The 18,113-nt window shown below is 40.0% G+C and overlaps 2 protein-coding genes and 1 long non-coding RNA gene across 8 annotated transcripts in view; 2 read left to right on the forward strand and 1 right to left on the reverse strand.

Annotated features, from left to right (window-relative positions):
* Positions 1–2,721: 2,721 nt before the first annotated feature.
* MPLKIP (M-phase specific PLK1 interacting protein) lies at positions 2,722–6,115 on the reverse strand. The gene is made up of 2 exons (XM_027539177.1): positions 5,505–6,115; positions 2,722–4,556 (listed from the first exon to the last, which is right to left on the reverse strand). The coding sequence occupies exons 1-2, from the start codon at positions 5,841–5,843 to the stop codon at positions 4,356–4,358; spliced, it is 540 nt and encodes a 179-aa protein (XP_027394978.1). The 5' UTR covers positions 5,844–6,115; the 3' UTR covers positions 2,722–4,355.
* A 50-nt stretch (positions 6,116–6,165) lies between these two features.
* SUGCT (succinyl-CoA:glutarate-CoA transferase) overlaps positions 6,166–18,113 on the forward strand; it is an 832,600-nt gene continuing 820,652 nt past the window's right edge. For all 6 annotated transcript variants that reach the window (XR_003510718.1, XM_027539173.1, XM_027539172.1 and 3 more), the window contains exon 1: positions 6,166–6,421. Coding sequence is in view for 5 of the 6 variants with exons in the window: in XM_027539173.1 (XP_027394974.1) it covers positions 6,322–6,421 (100 nt within the window). In the remaining variant the exon portion in view is untranslated. The remainder of the gene's footprint in view (positions 6,422–18,113) is intronic.
* On the forward strand, positions 6,430–8,252 carry LOC113891308. Its single transcript, XR_003510719.1, has 2 exons — positions 6,430–7,104; positions 8,134–8,252. It is a non-coding gene; the product is annotated as an uncharacterized LOC113891308 (long non-coding RNA).

Below are 18,113 nucleotides of genomic sequence, written 5' to 3' on the forward strand. Positions count from 1 at the left end.
GTTATCTGGATTATCATTACTATTCAAACAATAAATAAAGACACCATAAATATTACTAATTGCTAGAATGAGACAATTATATTACTATTTTTAAACTATAGATAAAAATGCTGAAAGTGAAAAGGGACAAAATTTTGTTATAGTGATGTCACTTTTTCAGTTATATGCCAGAAATAATAAATTGATCATCAGATTATTTTTAATTATATTTAATTGATAATCTGATTAAGCTTTTTTCAATTTTGTTGAAAACAATTGAAGAACCACCCTCACTGAAGTCTTTTGCTGCTCAGGCCATTTTCTTTCTCAATTCCTTGGAAACTTAAGACATCAAGATGTCTTTACCAAGACATCACTTATTCACTGAGCATCATCTTGCTTATGGAGCTTAAAATTAAGACAATCTAGAGCATAAATATCCCCATAAAACTGGAAATTGCAAATATTTATTGAGGATAACTCTACATAGGTTAGAAGCATGATTTTACATTTAAAAAGTATGCCTTTTACAGAATTAGAACAGAATATAAATATCTGAGAAGAATTAATCCTAATTAAGTAAAGCTGGATTTCTAATGTTACATGAACATTTTTTTTTTTTTTTTTACATGAACTTTCCTAGACTGTTTTGTAAAACATTTACACCTATACATGAATAGATGTTCTGCTTTTTAAAGTATTGTTTAAGGTGTTTTATCAAACTAAGATGCACATTTTAACATCTCTGAAATTGAGATGCAACCTATAATCAATAGCATATTATAGTTTAGTTGGCAGTATTTTTACTAAGTGGTACATAAGGGATTATATATAATCATGTAATAACAGTTTCTTAGATGAATGTTAGAATAAAAATTAAGAGCAAATCAGCAAAGATGTTGGGTCACTACTAAGTTCAGGGTTTATACAACACATACTTATGACTACAATGTTTTAGTTAGGGTAAAATCCACAATATGTTTCAGTTAATTTAAATGTAAACACAAAGTAGAAATGAAAAAAAAAAAGAGAGAAATGTCTCAAAGACAGTAAGTAGCTGGCTTGGGCCACGTAAGAAATTAATATGGATTTACAGAATCTAATAATGAACTGGCAAAGGATAATAATGTTTTTTGAAAGAATCTGAAAAATGCTCTAGTAAATATAAAAACCACAAACTTACCTCTGAAACAAGATGTTTTAACTTGAAGATCTAAGGTTAATATATCAGAAATAAACATGGACATTTTAACTTCTTCTTGAAATCATGCAAATTATATTATTAAGACAGGTTTGAGACATATTCATCAGGCTCTTTATCATTATTGAAAGTGGGGAAAAGACAGTTTGCCTGACAGCAGATTCACCAAAACACATCATGCTTTTATACCAATATTGAATAGATTAGACAGATAGATAAGGCAAGCAACTTTATCATTTGTTTCCTAAAAATAAGGTGCCTTTCTCTTCATGTTATGTTCATGCTCTCTTTGTTTTACTTTCACATGATTCACACAAAGGAAAAATCCTTTTTTGAATAGTCAGTAGACAAAAAAGGAAAGGCAAGGTCATTAAACAAAAACTGTCATAGCTCTATCTTTGTATCCCCACATCGGCCAATATAACTGATTTCTAAGACCACACTTCACCTATAATGAAAATAAATTAACTTTCACTATACTTCCTTGGGCAGTCAGAACAGTCTGCTCAAGTTGAAAGGCCAGGGACATAAGTTTACATCTTGATGAGGTACAGAAAGGTTCTAGGAGTCTCAGGGACCTGAAATATTGTTGGTATCATTTTTGAAAAACAAAAGCTGCCATAGGTATCTTTTGTCAAGTGGGAGAAGGGTAATTATGAAAAGGCAGAAGGGAAAATAGAGAACTAGCATCATCCACTGATGACAGAAATGTTTTTAAACACATCATTTTAACAAAGAGTACATTTGGGATCTGAGGATCTGGATCTGAATCCCTTAAAGGTATCTCTGTCTTTAAGACCCAGCTATAGATTATACTTCTGTTCTTCAACTATATGAATATTTAAGAAGCATGCTTAACTATAAATTTCCCTAAAAAAGTTATTTAACATTTCTACAGAGGTAAAAATGTGCATTCTGAAACGATTAAAAGTCATTTTTCATTTAAAAGAATGATCAATTTCTTCACTCAGCTAAACAAAATAGGCTAGTAACATAAACAAATCAATATCAATGTTTAAAGACCTTTGATAACTATGTACACTAATAACCAGAGCAAAAAAGCAATTTACATTTACCGAGGACAAAAATGTTTCTTTTAAAATCAGAAAGGTCAGATATCTGGAAGCAGATGTTGGTAACTTGGCAAAAAATAAATTCTACATTTAGTTGTTTAAGATCACACTTATAGCTAGTAAAAATGTACATAAGCCATTAGAAAATTATAATTTGAATGTCTTACAAATATGCTAATATATATTAACATAAAACATCGGACTTTTTTTTTGTCAATAATCCAGTGATCTCTAAGCAATGGCCTAATAATTATTTCTAAATCCCATTTCTTAGAGATTTTCTTACCTACAAAGTTCAATAAAAGTATTCTACTTGCTCTAATTTTCATCACACATCATGACCTCAAATCATCTAGAAAGACGTTAAGAAAAGTAGGACATTCCCTTTAGAATATTGGGGGGAAAATTACTATCTTCTTTGTATACAGCAGATAAAGGCAGAGCAATATAGTAGTTGTAATCAGAATGTCAGCATCCATTCGCCAAATATTTATTAAGCAGCTACTATTTTCCAGGCATCATCCTCAGAGCTGAGGATATAGGGGTGAGTGAGAAAGTCACAGCTGCCATTTAGAGTGCTTACTATGTGCCAGGCTCTGGCCTAAGTCTTCACGCATATAAACCCATTTAATCCTCAACACAACACCTCTATGACATGGGTACTGTTAATTTTTTCATTTTACACATAAGAAAATTGAGGCACAGAGAAGTTAAATAACTCACCTAACTAGCCTGCCTCTGAATTTCTCTATTCTTCATCTTTCAGTATAGTAATAGTATTAGAATATAGTAACAGTAGTAGTCCTGAGTCTCATGAAGCTTTTATTAATCTAAATCCTTATTTTCTGTTTTGCCTTTGTGAAAGACCTAACATACAAATAGAACTGGTTATGGCTCAAATAACTGGTGTGACCGTTTCCCTTTTAGAAGTTTCTTTCTGGGAATGTTTAAACAAAATTTTAATGAGCTATACTTTCATCTTATATTGACCCCAAAATACCTAAAAAGCTTGAATGTTCTAAGACTTAGTTTTGTTTAAATAGTTGGGGAAAATGAAAATCCCTTTATATTTTTCTCATTACCACAGGCATAGGTACACAGCATTCCGTCCTTTGGAAAACCTTTCTTTAGTCCCGGTAGGCCTAGTGGGTCTAAGATCATGGGACTCTGCCTCATTCTAGGGATGGGTCCATGTTCAAATTTATTATGCTACGCTGCCTTGATCATAGTTATTGGATCAAGACTACAAAAAAAGACCAAGCATGACCAATCTGTCTTCACTGGGATTGACGAGAGTTGGGAAATATTCTCTTCACAATGGAAGTGATTTGAGACTGCTGATAGCCATCTTCCTAGACTCAAGAGAAAATAATTCCACAATACTGGGAGATATGGAGTAGAGAAATTCAGACGCAGAATTCTTTAATCTAGCTATGCAAGAAATAGGTCCATCCTTGCCTTTTTCAGTTAAATGAGTATAAAGGCTAGAAATAGTTTTAAATTTAAGCGTAAGTGGGTTTCTCTAACTTTCTACCAAGTTTCAATGCATTTTTACAAAAGCATTTCATAAAATATGGACACAGAACAATGGTTATAATATGAATAGAAATTTTTTTTATTCTCTTCCTTTACCCCCTTTTCCCTATGAACAAATATATAGACCTGTCTACAGCACAAAGTATGGTCTATTTTCAAAAGCAGTATCCAAAATATATTCTTATGAATTCTAACTATGTGATTACAAAGCATTATTTTAATAATTCTTTTTTAGCATATGACAAAAGCACAATATAGCTAGAAAGACAAACTGCTTTATTTTAAAACACTGGAAAAAACATTAAAAGGCAAATGTCCATTATATAACCAAGAATGTTAAGCATTTGGAAAATGTTAATCTTCTAAATTGTGGTAGGCACTTCCAGAGAGCTAAATATTGCAAATTATCCTACCAGATGTCTTCTGTAATACCAAAAATACTTGATATGATGAAACACACAACTAATTACCCAAAGTCACCATGTTAGGTTTCAATTTAATTACAAGTAAAAGTTTTGTCCAAGATGTTCCTGACACATGAAGCGTCCAGTTGAATTTCAGAAATGTTAACAAAAGTATCTTCCTTTTTTGCCTGTGAATGTTTGGGTATTGCTGTATTGTTGGCTTATATCCACTACAGATACTGGTTCTAGGCCAGCCCAAGGGTCTTCAAGCATTGAAGGCTTGAAATAACTCTCCAACTCATTAGACATTCTCTTTTCTCTACCACGCCCTGATCCAAATGGTGTAGATGTCCTTGGAGAACCCTTTAGGAAAAAAATCATTAGTTAAAGACATTTAGCAGAGGTAAGAGTGGAACTTTTTTCTTTAGCGGCTAGTGGGGGTCACACTGCTAGTTAAAAATTATGTCTTGAACCCAGTTATGTTCAATTTCAAAGTCCATGCTTCTTTTAATCTAGTGTTTTTAAAAAGTAAACCAATTTGGTATACTTAATAATTTTATGCCCACTGTCAGTTCAAATTCTTTTGGATTTCTAATGTGTTAACTTTGCCAAATGAAAAGCTGATGATGAAATAAGAAATGTAGTTTTCTGTTATTTCTCTATTTTTTCTGGAGGCAAATTTCTGGAGGTAAAATTCTTTTACCCTACAGCTTCAAAATTTCTAAACCTTCCCATCTCATTAGCTCCACACTCAAAGAGGTGTTTTGGTTTAGCATAAAGTTGGAAAACTACTAAGCACATTTAAGTTGTAAACCACAGAATCCTAGAAACACTACAAAGACTTGGAGCAGAAGCCAGTTGTATTCGGAAAACCAAGGTAAAAAAAAGTGGAAGAAGAAAAGAAAAAGGTGCCAACAGTAGGGATATGGCACTAGCCTATAACTCAAGACAGATGAGCTCTACGCTAGGGATTCATTCGCTGTTTTTCCCCCTCGGAGAGCGGGGACTCGGCATAGTCTACTGCTACCAACAGGCCATGCCCCTGACAAAGGAGAGGGAATTAGGGAAACCTCCTGTGCACAAGCGGCACGGTACTGGTGAAAAAGCAGGAGGGCTCCAGAAACAAGTCGGGCTCTGCCACTTTGTAGAGCATTCCAAAGAAAGCTACACTTCTCTGAGCCTCAGTTTATTCATCGGCAACACAGGGCTAACGACAGTATCCCACCTCATAGAGGAGTCAAAATAATCCACGTAAAGGGAGTACCATGCCTGCCATACAGTAAGAGCTCGGCAAACGCTGGCTATTATTACCTGGGGGTGGGTCTGCTGCTGCCCTGGGGAGTAGCCGAATTGCTGCTGGGACCCCGCGGGGGACTTGGAGTAGTTGCCAGGGTAGCCGCCAGGGGACGGAGACCCGAACCGGCCCCCAGGGAAGTTGCCGCCGTGTCGCGGAGAAAGGCCGCTCCCGTAGGGCCTAGATCGGGGCCCGTACGGCGGCGTGTGGTGTGGACTCCCGTACCCGTCCCGCGGGGATGGCGGCCGCGGTCCGCCTCCGCTCGGGGTACCCCGGAAGCTGCTCCCGTTCCCCCAACCTCCTACACCCGGGCCGGGGTAAGGAGGAGTCGGGGGTCGAAAATTCTGTCGCTGCATCTCAGCGGACGACGACAAGGATCTCACTGGCGCGTTCTCCTGCCGGAACTGTCGCGAGCAACCCTTCTCTTATACTTGGCGGTCCTTCACCAAAACACTCCTCCGTCCTCCAGCATTATATAGCACATTGGTTCCGGGCTCACAAAGGTTCCTCTAGGGCGGCAGGATAAGTACGTTATCGAATTGGGTACAGATTGAGTTAAGTGAAGGAAGGAGGCGGAAAATGGATAAAGGAAAGGCCAAACACCGGGGAAGCCCCAGCAATGGCCTTTGAAGTCTCGCGGGCTTTGGTTGGGACTGACCCACCGACTAGACGCCTGCCCAGAGCTGGGTGGGTGGTTAAGGGAGCTCGGCCGGGCCGAGCCCGGCCCCTCCCACCTGGTGCCGGGAGAGGGATGAGTTGTCCGCGGGCGCCCCCAGTGGCCGCGCGAGCGCGGAGTTCTCCACTCGGGGAGCCAGGATTTGTGAGCGGCGCGCAATGCTGGCGTCGCTGGCGAGGGTCGCCGCTCTGCGGAGAACCGGCCTTTTCTCCCGCCCGGGCGGCGGGACGGGGCTGTGGACCGGCCGCCCGCAGTCAGGTACCCTCCGAAACTCGGTCCAGGTGGCGAAAGAGACCCCAGTCCCAGCCTTCCCACTCAGGCGGCAATCTGAGCAGAGCGGTGCGCTTTCCTGTAGTATCCGCTGACCCCGTCGCCCGCCCTCTGACCTTTCGCGTCTCCCCAGCGCCCTGGCTCCGCGATCGCCGAGTGGTCACCCTGCCCGACGTCCGGGTTCCGGTCCGGGCCCCGCGCGGGCCTACCGGGCGGACTCGCCTTTCTCCCTTACTCATCCCTCCTCGTCTCCCATGTTTAAATAACTTGAAAAATGTACCCCCTACCCCCCACCCCTGCAACCAGCTGCATTTCAGAAAGGATTTCAGACTGCATCTTTAAATAACTCGGGGGTGAGACTGTTCGCAGATGCCGGACTTTATTCCCTTCCTTGTTCTTGTTAAATGAAGTCGGGTAAGGGAGGTGATTAGGAAGCAGAGATCCTGATTTTCAAAACGAACATTTGTCCAGAGCTCTTAAAATAATGGCCATTTCACAGACCTTTGGTTATAAAGAAAAATGTGATCATTCAAGAAATGACCCCTAAGGTATAAACACACCTTTGAACCGAAGACCTGGCTCAGAATTTTATTTAGAAGATGAAATTTGGATTTATTGCAGTTTTCTGAAACTATCTTGACTCCCTTCGAATTTGGGGATGAAAGTCTACGGTGAGCCTTGAAATCAGCTTGTAGGAAAAAGAATCTTAGAGAATTTTAGGACTCATTTAATCATAGCCTAATGGGTAGCGTGGATCTGTGCCTTTCAGCCTATGAACATTCTTGCAGCTTCCACTCCTCACCTTCCGTTTGACATATTCTGTGGCATGTGGCAAGCTGAAGAATGTGTTGTTTTCTTAGCTTCTATCCTTGATGAATGGAGAAACACGCAGTTTTTTTGCCATTGTTTGAGAGAATTTGGTTCTTCAGATTTCTCCTTTAGACACAAGTTGTAGAATCAATCAAGGCAGGGTAATCACGTTGAGGCTTTGTGATGCAATTAAGGCCTGAGGATCCTCCCAGAGTACCCTCTTTAAACATACCTCTATCCTAGTGACTTCCCTGGTGGCTCAGATGGTAAAGCGTCTGCCTATAATGCCGAGACCCTGGTTCGATCCCTGGGTCAGGAAGACTCCGTGGAGAAGGAAATAGCAACCCATTCCAGTACTCTTGTCTGGAAAATCCCATGGACGGAGGAGCCTGGTAGGCTACAGTCCATGGGGTTGCAAAGAGTCGGACACGACTGAGCGACTTCTTTCTTTCACTGTCCTGTCCGGAAATTCACCTTCCTGGACATAGTTTAATGCCTGGTAATTGGGCTCTCAGATATTTATTGAATGAATGAGTGGGTCACATCATAACCCACATGAGTGGGTTAGTGAGTCTCACTTGTAATGACCTTTAATGTCATCAAGAGGTAGGTCACCAGTCTACCTCTTGGTGGGAGGGCGCAGAGAAATGAGGGTGGCAGGGACTAAATTACCTTTGTTAATAGTTAAATAATTAGCAAATGATTTGTTGAATTGAGTGAAGTACTGTAAGTTGTCTTTTTACTTGGCTTGTACTTCTGGAATGTTCTTCCCTGTAGCGATATCTTGTTATCTTCCACACATATGAACTTGTATTAGAAACAAGAAATAAAGTGTGAAATTTTTGACGAGTAGATTATGTATGACATTGTGCTCTCCGTTATGTTTTCAGGTATTAATATATAGGAGGAGTGAGGGAGAGCACATTCTTAATTGTATGAAAACTGAAGATTCCACTTGAATCACTTCTGAGTATAGGCAATTTGCCTTTTTACAGATGAGAAAGATTGTCCAAGAGAAATTAAGTGACTGAAACGGGAATCTAACTTCTTGTTCACGGAGTCGAAGAATGGAATCCACGAACATGCAGACTCTCATGGTAGCAAGCAAATAGGATTTATCAGAAAGGAGGAAAGTACAAAGCTCTCAGCATAGACACTGGGGGTGGGGGGTATTAAAGAGTCCCTAAGAAGGTGGGGATTACAGCAGTCTTATATCTTTACCAGTATTAATCTGTACATTTTTGGTTGGCTCCTGTCCTTAAAGTACATCATTTTTGACCAATCAATTTAAAGGTCAAAGTGTTTAACTTAACATCTTCATGGCTTCATAATATGTACTTCATGGCATATCTTTTTTAGACATTTAGAGATTAGTAGATATAACTTTAATTGTGAACATTTGTAAATGTAGCTAGAGTCTTCACAGGTGTTAACCTGGGGATTGCAATCTGACAGCCTAAGCTGATGGGTCTGAGGTCCCAAGACGCATATTTCAATTTGTTTATGTGGTGGTGAGTTCCGGGGGAGAGAAATGTAGGAAGTTTTATGTTGTATTACCTGGAAATAGAAAAGTGAAGTGGGATGATGTATGTGAGAGTATGGTGGCTGCTCCATGAATGAAGTCGGAATCCTGTGAGGAGAAAAGGGCACTTTAACATTTGTGTGAGTAACACGAGTATTGTTCTGACAAAAAGAGAATTGTAGAACTGTTTAGGGAGGACCACCTTTAGAAAACAGGATCCCAAATAGGATAGTGCATTTATTGAAGACACTATTAATGGCTAGGTGATGTCTTCAAGTGACATTGTACTTAGAGGACATCAACAAGCAAAGCGTTAAGGAACTTTCTCAGTACCTATGAAGTATATGGGGATCTCCAAAATAATTGGCTAACTTTCTGATGATGCATGTTTTACACGTTTTATATTAATGCAAGTAAGAGTATCACAGATTTAAGTGTAAATTTAAGTGTAAGTGAAAATGGGAACTTGTCCGTTTCTATAAGACTGGAGTGGGTTGCCATTGCCTTCTCCTTCTATAAGACAGAAAATCTTTATTGGGGTTACCAAAGTTTTTTTTAGTGTTTCTTTTTTTCAGTAGATTAAAAACAATTTTTTTTTGGTAGAGCCGTTTTGAGAGCATATGGCTTCGTGTTTGAAGGAGGAATTGGGATTCCCAGAGCTGCTCACTCTGTTTCCTCCTTTATCTGCCTCCTTGAAAAGACACTTCTGGCACCTCTGAGGAATTTCTAGGGCTCTCCAGAAAGGATTTGAAACCCAATATGTTTGGTAGGCATCAGGTATTAATGAGTGCTGAAAACGTAAATACTTTGGTTAGTTTTTACTACTTATTACCAAGGAGTGAATATTTTCATGTTTCTGCATGGTCAGGGCTTTCTACGCTAAGAAAACTAGAACTTGGGTTAAAGGCCAAGCCTTGGAAGTTAAAAGATGACTGAAATGGTAGAGAGCTTCCAGGAAATTTATGTTTATATTTCATAGGGGTATAAAACTCAGAGCCTTGGATACTTTCCCAAGATTGAGATTGTTAACCCAGTGAAGTTTATCTTTCCCCCTGGAGACATTTATTTACATTCCAGAGAGTCAGCCCAGGGACCATCCCCCTTTCTTCCTGAGGAGAATTTGCTTACTTTAGGGCCATTAGTGGTCTCTGCTTTTTTGCGGGAAGGTGCAGTGCCAGCAGCTGTCTCATACAAACTGATTGGTTTATAATTTGGGGGACCTTTCCTTGGGTTCAGTCCTTGGACGTGCAGGTGAAGTCCACCAGCTCTCATTATGACTCCTGCAACTTATTAATTGGGGAGAAAATGGTGCATGTCTTGATGTAAGAAATAATAACTCTGATCTCTGCTTCAGAAACCACGGTTTTGAATAAGTATGGGTATTAAAGACCATGTATTTTTAATGAAAGCACTTCTTAGGACAGGAGAGTGTATTTAATAGTTTCTATGTTAGAAATGTTTGTTCCAATTTTAGTATATGTGCTCCTGAAGCTAGTCCTGGAAATGTTTGTTCTGGTATCTCTCGGGATCTGCAGAGGATTGATTCCAGGATTCCACCCCCTTGGATACCAAAATCCAAGGACGCTCAAGTTCCTTACTATATAAAATGGTTTGGTATTTGCATATAACCACATGTTCTGTGTTTACTTTATAATACCGAATACAATGTAAATAATATGTAAATAGTTGTAAATACAATGCAACTGCTCTGTAAATAGTCGTGGGAGGCATATTCAAGCTTTGCTCTTGGGAATTTTTTTCTCCCCAATATTTTCAATCCACCATTGGTTGAATCTGTAGTTGAGGAACCCATGGATGGGGGGTGGAGTGGAGCTACTGTGATATACTTAGAGCATAAGCTACCATAGTATTCCCTGAGGCCTTTCAGATTATCTCTGTTTTCCTCTTCTCTTGTTAGCTGTTTAGCTGTTGCATGTTAAAGACTGTCAAGAGTAGAAAAGTAAATGCATCTCTAGGATATGATTAGTTCATTCATTAATAGGATGAGGTCTGCATTGAACACAGTAGATCACTTAACTATCACTTATGTAATGTTCTCATTGATTAAGCAGGTGTTGGAAGCAACTTGTTCTTGTCTCTGAGAGCCAAACTACTGTTAATGATCTTCTTTTCAGTTCTAAGCATGTTTCCATTGTCCATAGTAGTCAAGCACAGGTGAAATGTTTTATACAAGTGTATTTCTTTTTGATTAATATTCAGCCATGTGTAATACGTGTTAATGCATTAAGTCACTTATGAAAGTTTTTATTGAATATAATAAAATTGTTGACAGAATACTTTGACATGAAGAAAAATGTTAAAGAATGTAATTATTCTTTTCCAGATACAATTTTTTGTTTTAAAAGAGTGAATAAAATTTTAATGTCACTAGAATTTGTATCTTTGTGTTTTGTACTCATAAAAGGTTAATATTCTTACTACACGAAGAACCCGTACAGATCAATAAGGAAAAGATAAATGTGCCCGTAGACATATGGGCCAACAAGAAGAAAACATTATTTACAGGAGAAGATAAAAAAAAAAAGAGAAAGTATGAAAAGCAGTGTAATTTCTTGTCACTAAGTAAATGAAAATTAAAATGGTAGTAATGTGCAAATTTTTAACTGTTGAATTTACAACAAACAAGTAAACAAAAAGCTCCCAAAACTAAGCCGTTGTGGGTTATGGGAGCTAGTGGAGAACATTGTTTTCCACGGCTGATGCTGGTATATATTGGTGCTGCTTTTCTGGTGGACAGTTTGATAGTATGTATGAAAAGTTTGAATGAATTTACAACAAGAACATAGCTAGGCCACCTTAAGACCTGCCTCTGTCCTTGGAAACATGCTCCTCATTGTGCCTTCTTAACCCCCCCAATTTTCATTCCATGGGGATAGTCTTGATCCCTGTCTCCTGTACAATGTCACGAACCTCATTCCATAGCTCATCAGGCACTCTATCTATCAGATCTAGGCCCTTAAATCTATTTCTCACTTCCACTGTATAATCATAAGGGATTTGATTTAGGTCATACCTGAATGGTCTAGTGATTTTCCCTACTTTCTTCAATTTAAGTCTGAATTTGGCAATAAGGAGTTCATGGTCTGAGCCACAGTCAGCTCCTGGTCTTGTTTTTGCTGACTGTATAGAGCTTCTCCATCTTTGGCTGCAAAGAATATAATCAATATGATTTCGGTGTTGACCATCTGGTGATGTCCACGTATAGAGTCTTCTCTTGTGTTGTTGGAAGAGGGTGTTTGTTATGACCAGTGCATTTTCTTGGCAAACTCTATTAGTCTTTGCCCTGCTTCATTCCGTATTCCAAGGCCAAATTTGCCTGTTATGCCAGGTGTTTCTTGACTTCTACTTTTGCATTCTGGTCCCCTATAATGAAAAGGACATTTTTTTGGGTGTTAGTTCTAAAAGGTCTTGTAGGTCTTCATAGAACCGTTCAACTTCAGTTTCTTCAGCGTTACTGGTTGGGGTATAGACGTGGATTCCTGTGATATTGAATGGTTGGCCTTGGAAACAAACAGAGATCATTCTGTCATTTTTGAGATTGCATCCAAGTACTGCATTTCGGACTCTTTTGTTGACCATGATGGCTACTCCATTTCTTCTGAGGGATTCCTGTCCGCAGTAGTAGATATAATGGTCATCTGAGTTAAATTCACCCATTCCAGTCCATTTCAGTTCGCTGATTCCTAGAATGTCGACATTCACTCTTGCTGTCTCTTGTTTGACCACTTCCAATTTGCCTTGATTCATGGACCTGACATTCCAGTTTCCTATGCAATATTGCTCTTTACAGCATCGGACCTTGCTTCTATCACCAGTCACATCCACAGCTGGGTATTGCTTTTGCTTTACCTCCATCCCTTCATTCTTTCTGGAGTTATTTCTCCACTTATCTCCAGTAGCATATTGGGCACCTACTGACCTGGGGAGTTTCTCTTTCAGTATCCTATCATTTTGCCTTTTCATACTGTTTATGGGGTTCTCAAGGCAAGAATACTGAAGTGGTTTGCCATTCCCTTCTCCAGTGGACCACATTTTGTCAGATCTCTCCATCAACCCATCTTGGGTTGCCCCATGGGCATGGCTTAGTTTCATTGAGTTAGACAAGGCTGTGGACAAAGCGCCTTACAAATAGCTGTGAAAAGAAGAGAAGCGAAAAGCAAAGGAGAAAAGGAAAGATATAAACATCTGAATGCAGAGTTCCAAAGAATAGCAAGAAGAGATAAGAAAGCCGTCTTCAGCAATCAATGCAAAGAAATAGAGGAAAACAACAGAATGGGAAAGACTAGAGATCTCTTCAAGAAAATCAGGGATACCAAAGGAACATTTCATGCAAACATGGGCTCGATAAAGGACAGAAATGGTATGGACCTAACAGAAGCAGAAGATATTAAGAAGAGGTGGCAAGAATACTCAGAAGAACTGTACAAAAAAGATCTTCACGACCCAGATAATCCCGATGGTGTGATCACTGACCTAGAGCCAGACATCCTGGAATGTGAAGTCAAGTGGGCCTTAGAAAGCATCACTACGAACAAAGCTAGTGGAGGTGATAGAATTCCAGTTGAGCTATTCCAAATCCTGAAAGATGATGCTGTGAAAGTGCTGCACTCAATATGCCAGCAAATTTGGAAAACTCATCAGTGGCCACAGGACTGGAAAAGGTCAGTTTTCATTTCAGTCCCAAAGAAAGGCAATGCCAAAGAATGCTCAAACTACCGCACAATTGCACTCATCTCACACGCTAGTAAAGTAATGCTCAAAATTCTCCAAGCCAGGCTTCAGCAATATGTGAATCATGAACTTCCTGATGTTCAAGCTGGTTTTAGAAAAGGCAGAGGAAACAGAGATCAAATTGCCAACATCCGCTGGATCATGGAAAAAGCAAGAGAGTTCCAGAAAAACATCTATTTCTGCTTTATTGACTATGCCAAAGCCTTTGACTGTGTGGATCACAATAAACTGTGGACAATTCTTCAAGAGATGGGAATACCAGACCACCTGATCTGGCTCTTGAGAAATTTGTATGCAGGTCAGGAAGCAACAGTTAGAACTGGACATGGAACAGCAGACTGGTTCCAAATAGAAAAGGAGTATGTCGAGGCTGTATATTGTCACCCTGTTTATTTAACTTCTACGCAGAGTACATCATGAGAAACGCTGGACTGGAAGAAACACAAGCTGGAATCAAGATTGCCGGGAGAAATATCAATAACCTCAGATATGCAGATGACACCACCCTTATGGCAGAAAGTGAAGAGGAACTAAAAAGCCTCTTGATGAAAGTGAAAGTGGAGAGTGAAAAAGTTGGCTTAAAGCTCAACATTCAGAAAACGAAGATCATGGCATCCGGTCCCATCACTTCATGGGAAATAGATGGGGAAACAGTGGAAACAGTGTCAGACTTTATTTTTCTGGGCTCCAAAATCACTGCAGATGGTGACTGCAGCCATGAAATTAAAAGATGATTACTCCTTGGAAGGAAAGTTATGACCAACCTAGATAGCATATTCAAAAGCAGAGACATTACTTTGCCAACAAAGGTCCGTCTAGTCAAGGCTATGGTTTTCCCTGTGGTCATGTATGGATGTGAGAGTTGGACTGTGAAGAAGGCTGAGCACTGAAGAATTGATGCTTTTAACTGTGGTGTTGGAGAAGACTCTTGAGAGTCCCTTGGACTGCAAGGAGATCCAACCAGTCCATTCTGAAGGAGATCAGCCCTGGGATTTCTTTGGAAGGAATGATGCTAAAGCTGAAACTCCAGTGCTTTGGCCACCTCATGCGAAGAGTTGACTCATTGGAAAAGACTCTGATGCTGGGAGGGATTGGGGGCAGGAGGAGAAGGGGACGACAGAGGATGAGATGGCTGGATGGCATCACTGACTTGATGGCCATGAGTCTGAGTGAACTCCAGGAGTTGGTGATGGACAGGGAGGCCTGGCGTGCTGCGCTTCATGGGGTTGCAAAGAGTCGGACACGACTGAGCAACTGATCTGATCTGATCTGATCTGGACCCTGCCAAACTCTAAAAGGCTTAGAGAATCATTTTTATCTTTACTACTTAAAGAGACATCCCTGGGAGGGTTCCATAGCACTTCACAGCAAGTATCCTAAGTTCTTCTAGACATCTCCTTCTCTTCAGAATGACCTATTGGAAGCTGTTGAAAACAAATCAAATCATAAACATTTTTTTCTGACATATGTATCTGTCTACTCACTTCTCCCAGGCTGTCCCTTCCCTTTCCATCTGTTCCTCCTGTTTTATTTGCAGTTGGTCTGTAAAATAGGGTTCCGTTCCCTTTTTGTGTTTAAAATAGGCTCATCACATTCACCATCTAACACTGCCCCCGGTTCCCACCCTCCCACATCTCGCACTCGCATGTTGTCTTCTTTTCTGTGATAATTAGAATGCCCTTCAAGTACCTATGATGGTGTTTTGCTGGTTGTCCCCTGGAATGGATGACTTTCCCTGATTCGCACGAAGGTCTTCCCTTTGGTCGGTCTTCTTCTGGAAGAAAGCCTCATCACCTACATGGTGAAGTTTCAGGGGTCTCATGGGTTTGTGGGCATTCATATTCTGTAGTTTACAACTGTCATTTGCTCCACGAGTTCCTGGTTCAGCCACTTGTTATCCCTGAGTTATTCTCTTCAGGCTCATTAAAGAGGCCTCAACCCTGAAGCTTTTTTCTCTGGCTTCCTGACTTTTGGTTGTGAATCCTATAACTATAAATTGATTACTTATAAAGTCTCTAAGTTGGTACTGTTTTCTACCCTTCAATGTTCCAGTCTACACTAGTGGTCTTTCTCCTAAATGACTTTTGATTAGCAACGCATTGCATATACTAAGTTCATATTAAAAAATTTGTTTATCACAAATAAATTTTATAGTAAGAACTAAGGTGAGGGTAAGATCTGTAATGTGTGAGGAATATGCTTTCCTTTTACCCAGTGTAAGAAGCCTTGTCATGAAAGAAGGCTTATTTGTAGGTCTTCTTTGATCAGTTTTGGGGAAAAATATGTATGGAAGCTTAAGATCTGGAAATTGATTTCTTTAAAATGATTCATTGATTTCTTACGAAAGTCTTAACGTATCTCCGTTTGATGACTGCTGCTAGCAGTGAAGCAACTTACCCCTGAAATGGAACTCTAACTGGTTGGCTTGGACACTCTACATCCGCTTAGAGGAGACTACCATTTTTCTTCTGCCCATGCCTCATTTCTTCATTGGTCAGGAAAGGCTAGATGGGGCTGTGGTACAAATTAGCTCACAGTCACTGCAGTAGGACCATAGAAGCCTGGAGGACCTAATCGGATGTTTTTAAGGATTAGGGCTGGAATTAAGCTTATATTGCTTCTGTTTATGTGTGATTGGCCAGACCCCAGGCATTTGGCCCCAATCTAATTGCAAGAGAAACTGGGAAGTGAGAAGAGCAGAGGGATTAGGGATTAGCACCCATTGGTACTTTGGTTGTGTAATGCTTTACCTATCATTTGGTAGCCCTTTATTTCTAGTCTTTTTGCATTTTTTCTTCAAGTTTTCATTAAAATAGTAGCATCCAGCCATTTTAAAACTTCTTTGATTGCAAATCCCACAGTAATAGCCAAGTCCTTGCAAGGGAAGGGCAGTTCTGAAGAAACTGAGTGTCAATGAAGCATGAATTATAAACGATTATACGTTCTTACCCATCTTTCTATTGTTTTCTGTGTGCTTAGTCACTTAGTTGTGTCTGACTGTTTGTGACCCCATGGATGGTAGCCTGCCAGGCTCCTCTGTCCATAGGATTTTCCAAGCAAAAATACTGGAGTGGGTTGCCATTTCCTCCTCCAGGGAGTCTTCCCAACCCAGGAATCGAACCCATGTCTCCTGCGGCTCCTGCACTGCAGGTGTAGACTTTACCGCTGAACCGAATTGTCTCTAAATGTCTCATAACTTGAGTGTCACTTCCACACTATCTTTTTACCACTCAAAAATTTTAGTTTCCCTGGAATGTTTTCCAGTGGATTCTGATTTTCCAAGTACTCTGAACCCCTAAAATTTCCTGCCAAATTATACTATTAGGAACAGAGAATTCCTTCAAGACTCAACCTGTGCTAGAAAGAAAATATCCTGCTAACTTTTCTAAATAAAGCTTGGAAGAGATATCCATCTACTGGCTCACTCCTAAGTTCTGGTAATTAAGTTCTCTGTAAAAATATCAAATCAAGAAAGCCTTCTGATGTATATCACATGTTGTATTTGATAGTGATATTCGATCAGTTTGTTTTAGGACTTGACTTTTTGTTTAATGTCTCAGTAGTTGGCTAGTACAGTGGGAGAGGGATGTCATGGTTGCTGCCACACAAATGAGCCACTTGTGTGGGCATCTGTCAATTATATCCACACTGGTGTTCAAATTTATTTGTGTCATGGAAACCTAGGGCCAAATACCAGAGGAGTCCTAGAAGCAACTCTGGCAAGCATAAATTTGATGGCAGCTTCATTATAATTATATTTCTTTGCATGGTTACTCAGCTATATCAACATAATAGCTTTCCATCCTAGAGGCCAAATAAGATAGAGCGATATACAAGCTGCTCACTATATCTCAACAAATTACGTTATAAAGGATGCTCTTTTCAACTGTTTTTCACCCTGAAATCAGTCTATTCTGGTCTTTCATAAGGAAACAAAATACGGCTGTAGATATCTTTTTAAAGTATAGAATATTGAGAATAATATTATTTTCTGTTCCTTAATCATGAGTCATGTGATTGCTTTCAAATCTGGATTATTTACTTAATAGGTATTGGGACTGTATATTACATTGGTGATGAGGATGATAACAACAATTGTTGGTATTAGTGAGCATTTACTATATGCCAGGAGAAGGAAATGGCAACCCACTCCAGTATTCTTGCTTGGAGAATCCCAGGGACAGAGGGGCCTAGTGGGCTGCCGTCTATGGGGTCGCACAGAGTCGGACTGAAGCGACTTAGCAGCAGCAGCAGCAGCAGGAAGTGTACTTTGTGTGTGCCTGTGTGCTAAGTCGGTTCAGTCATATCTGACTCTTTGCATCCCCATGGACTATAGCCTGCCAGGCCCTTCTGTCCATGAGATTCTCCAGGCAAGAATACCGCAAGGTTGCCATGCCCTCCTCCAGGAGATCTTCCCAACCCAGATATCAAACCCAAGTCTCTTATGTCTCCTGCATTGGCAGGCGGGTTCTTCACCACTGACACCACTGGGAAGCCCCCATATAACATTTCACTTAATCTTTGCAAACTCTATGATGTAGGTGTTTCAAATGAGGAAATTGAAACAGAGAAATGTTTACCTTGGTCAAGGTCATT

The sequence above is a fragment of the Bos indicus x Bos taurus genome, chromosome 4 (assembly GCF_003369695.1).
Source record: "Bos indicus x Bos taurus breed Angus x Brahman F1 hybrid chromosome 4, Bos_hybrid_MaternalHap_v2.0, whole genome shotgun sequence".
Lineage (NCBI taxonomy): Eukaryota > Metazoa > Chordata > Mammalia > Artiodactyla > Bovidae > Bos > Bos indicus x Bos taurus.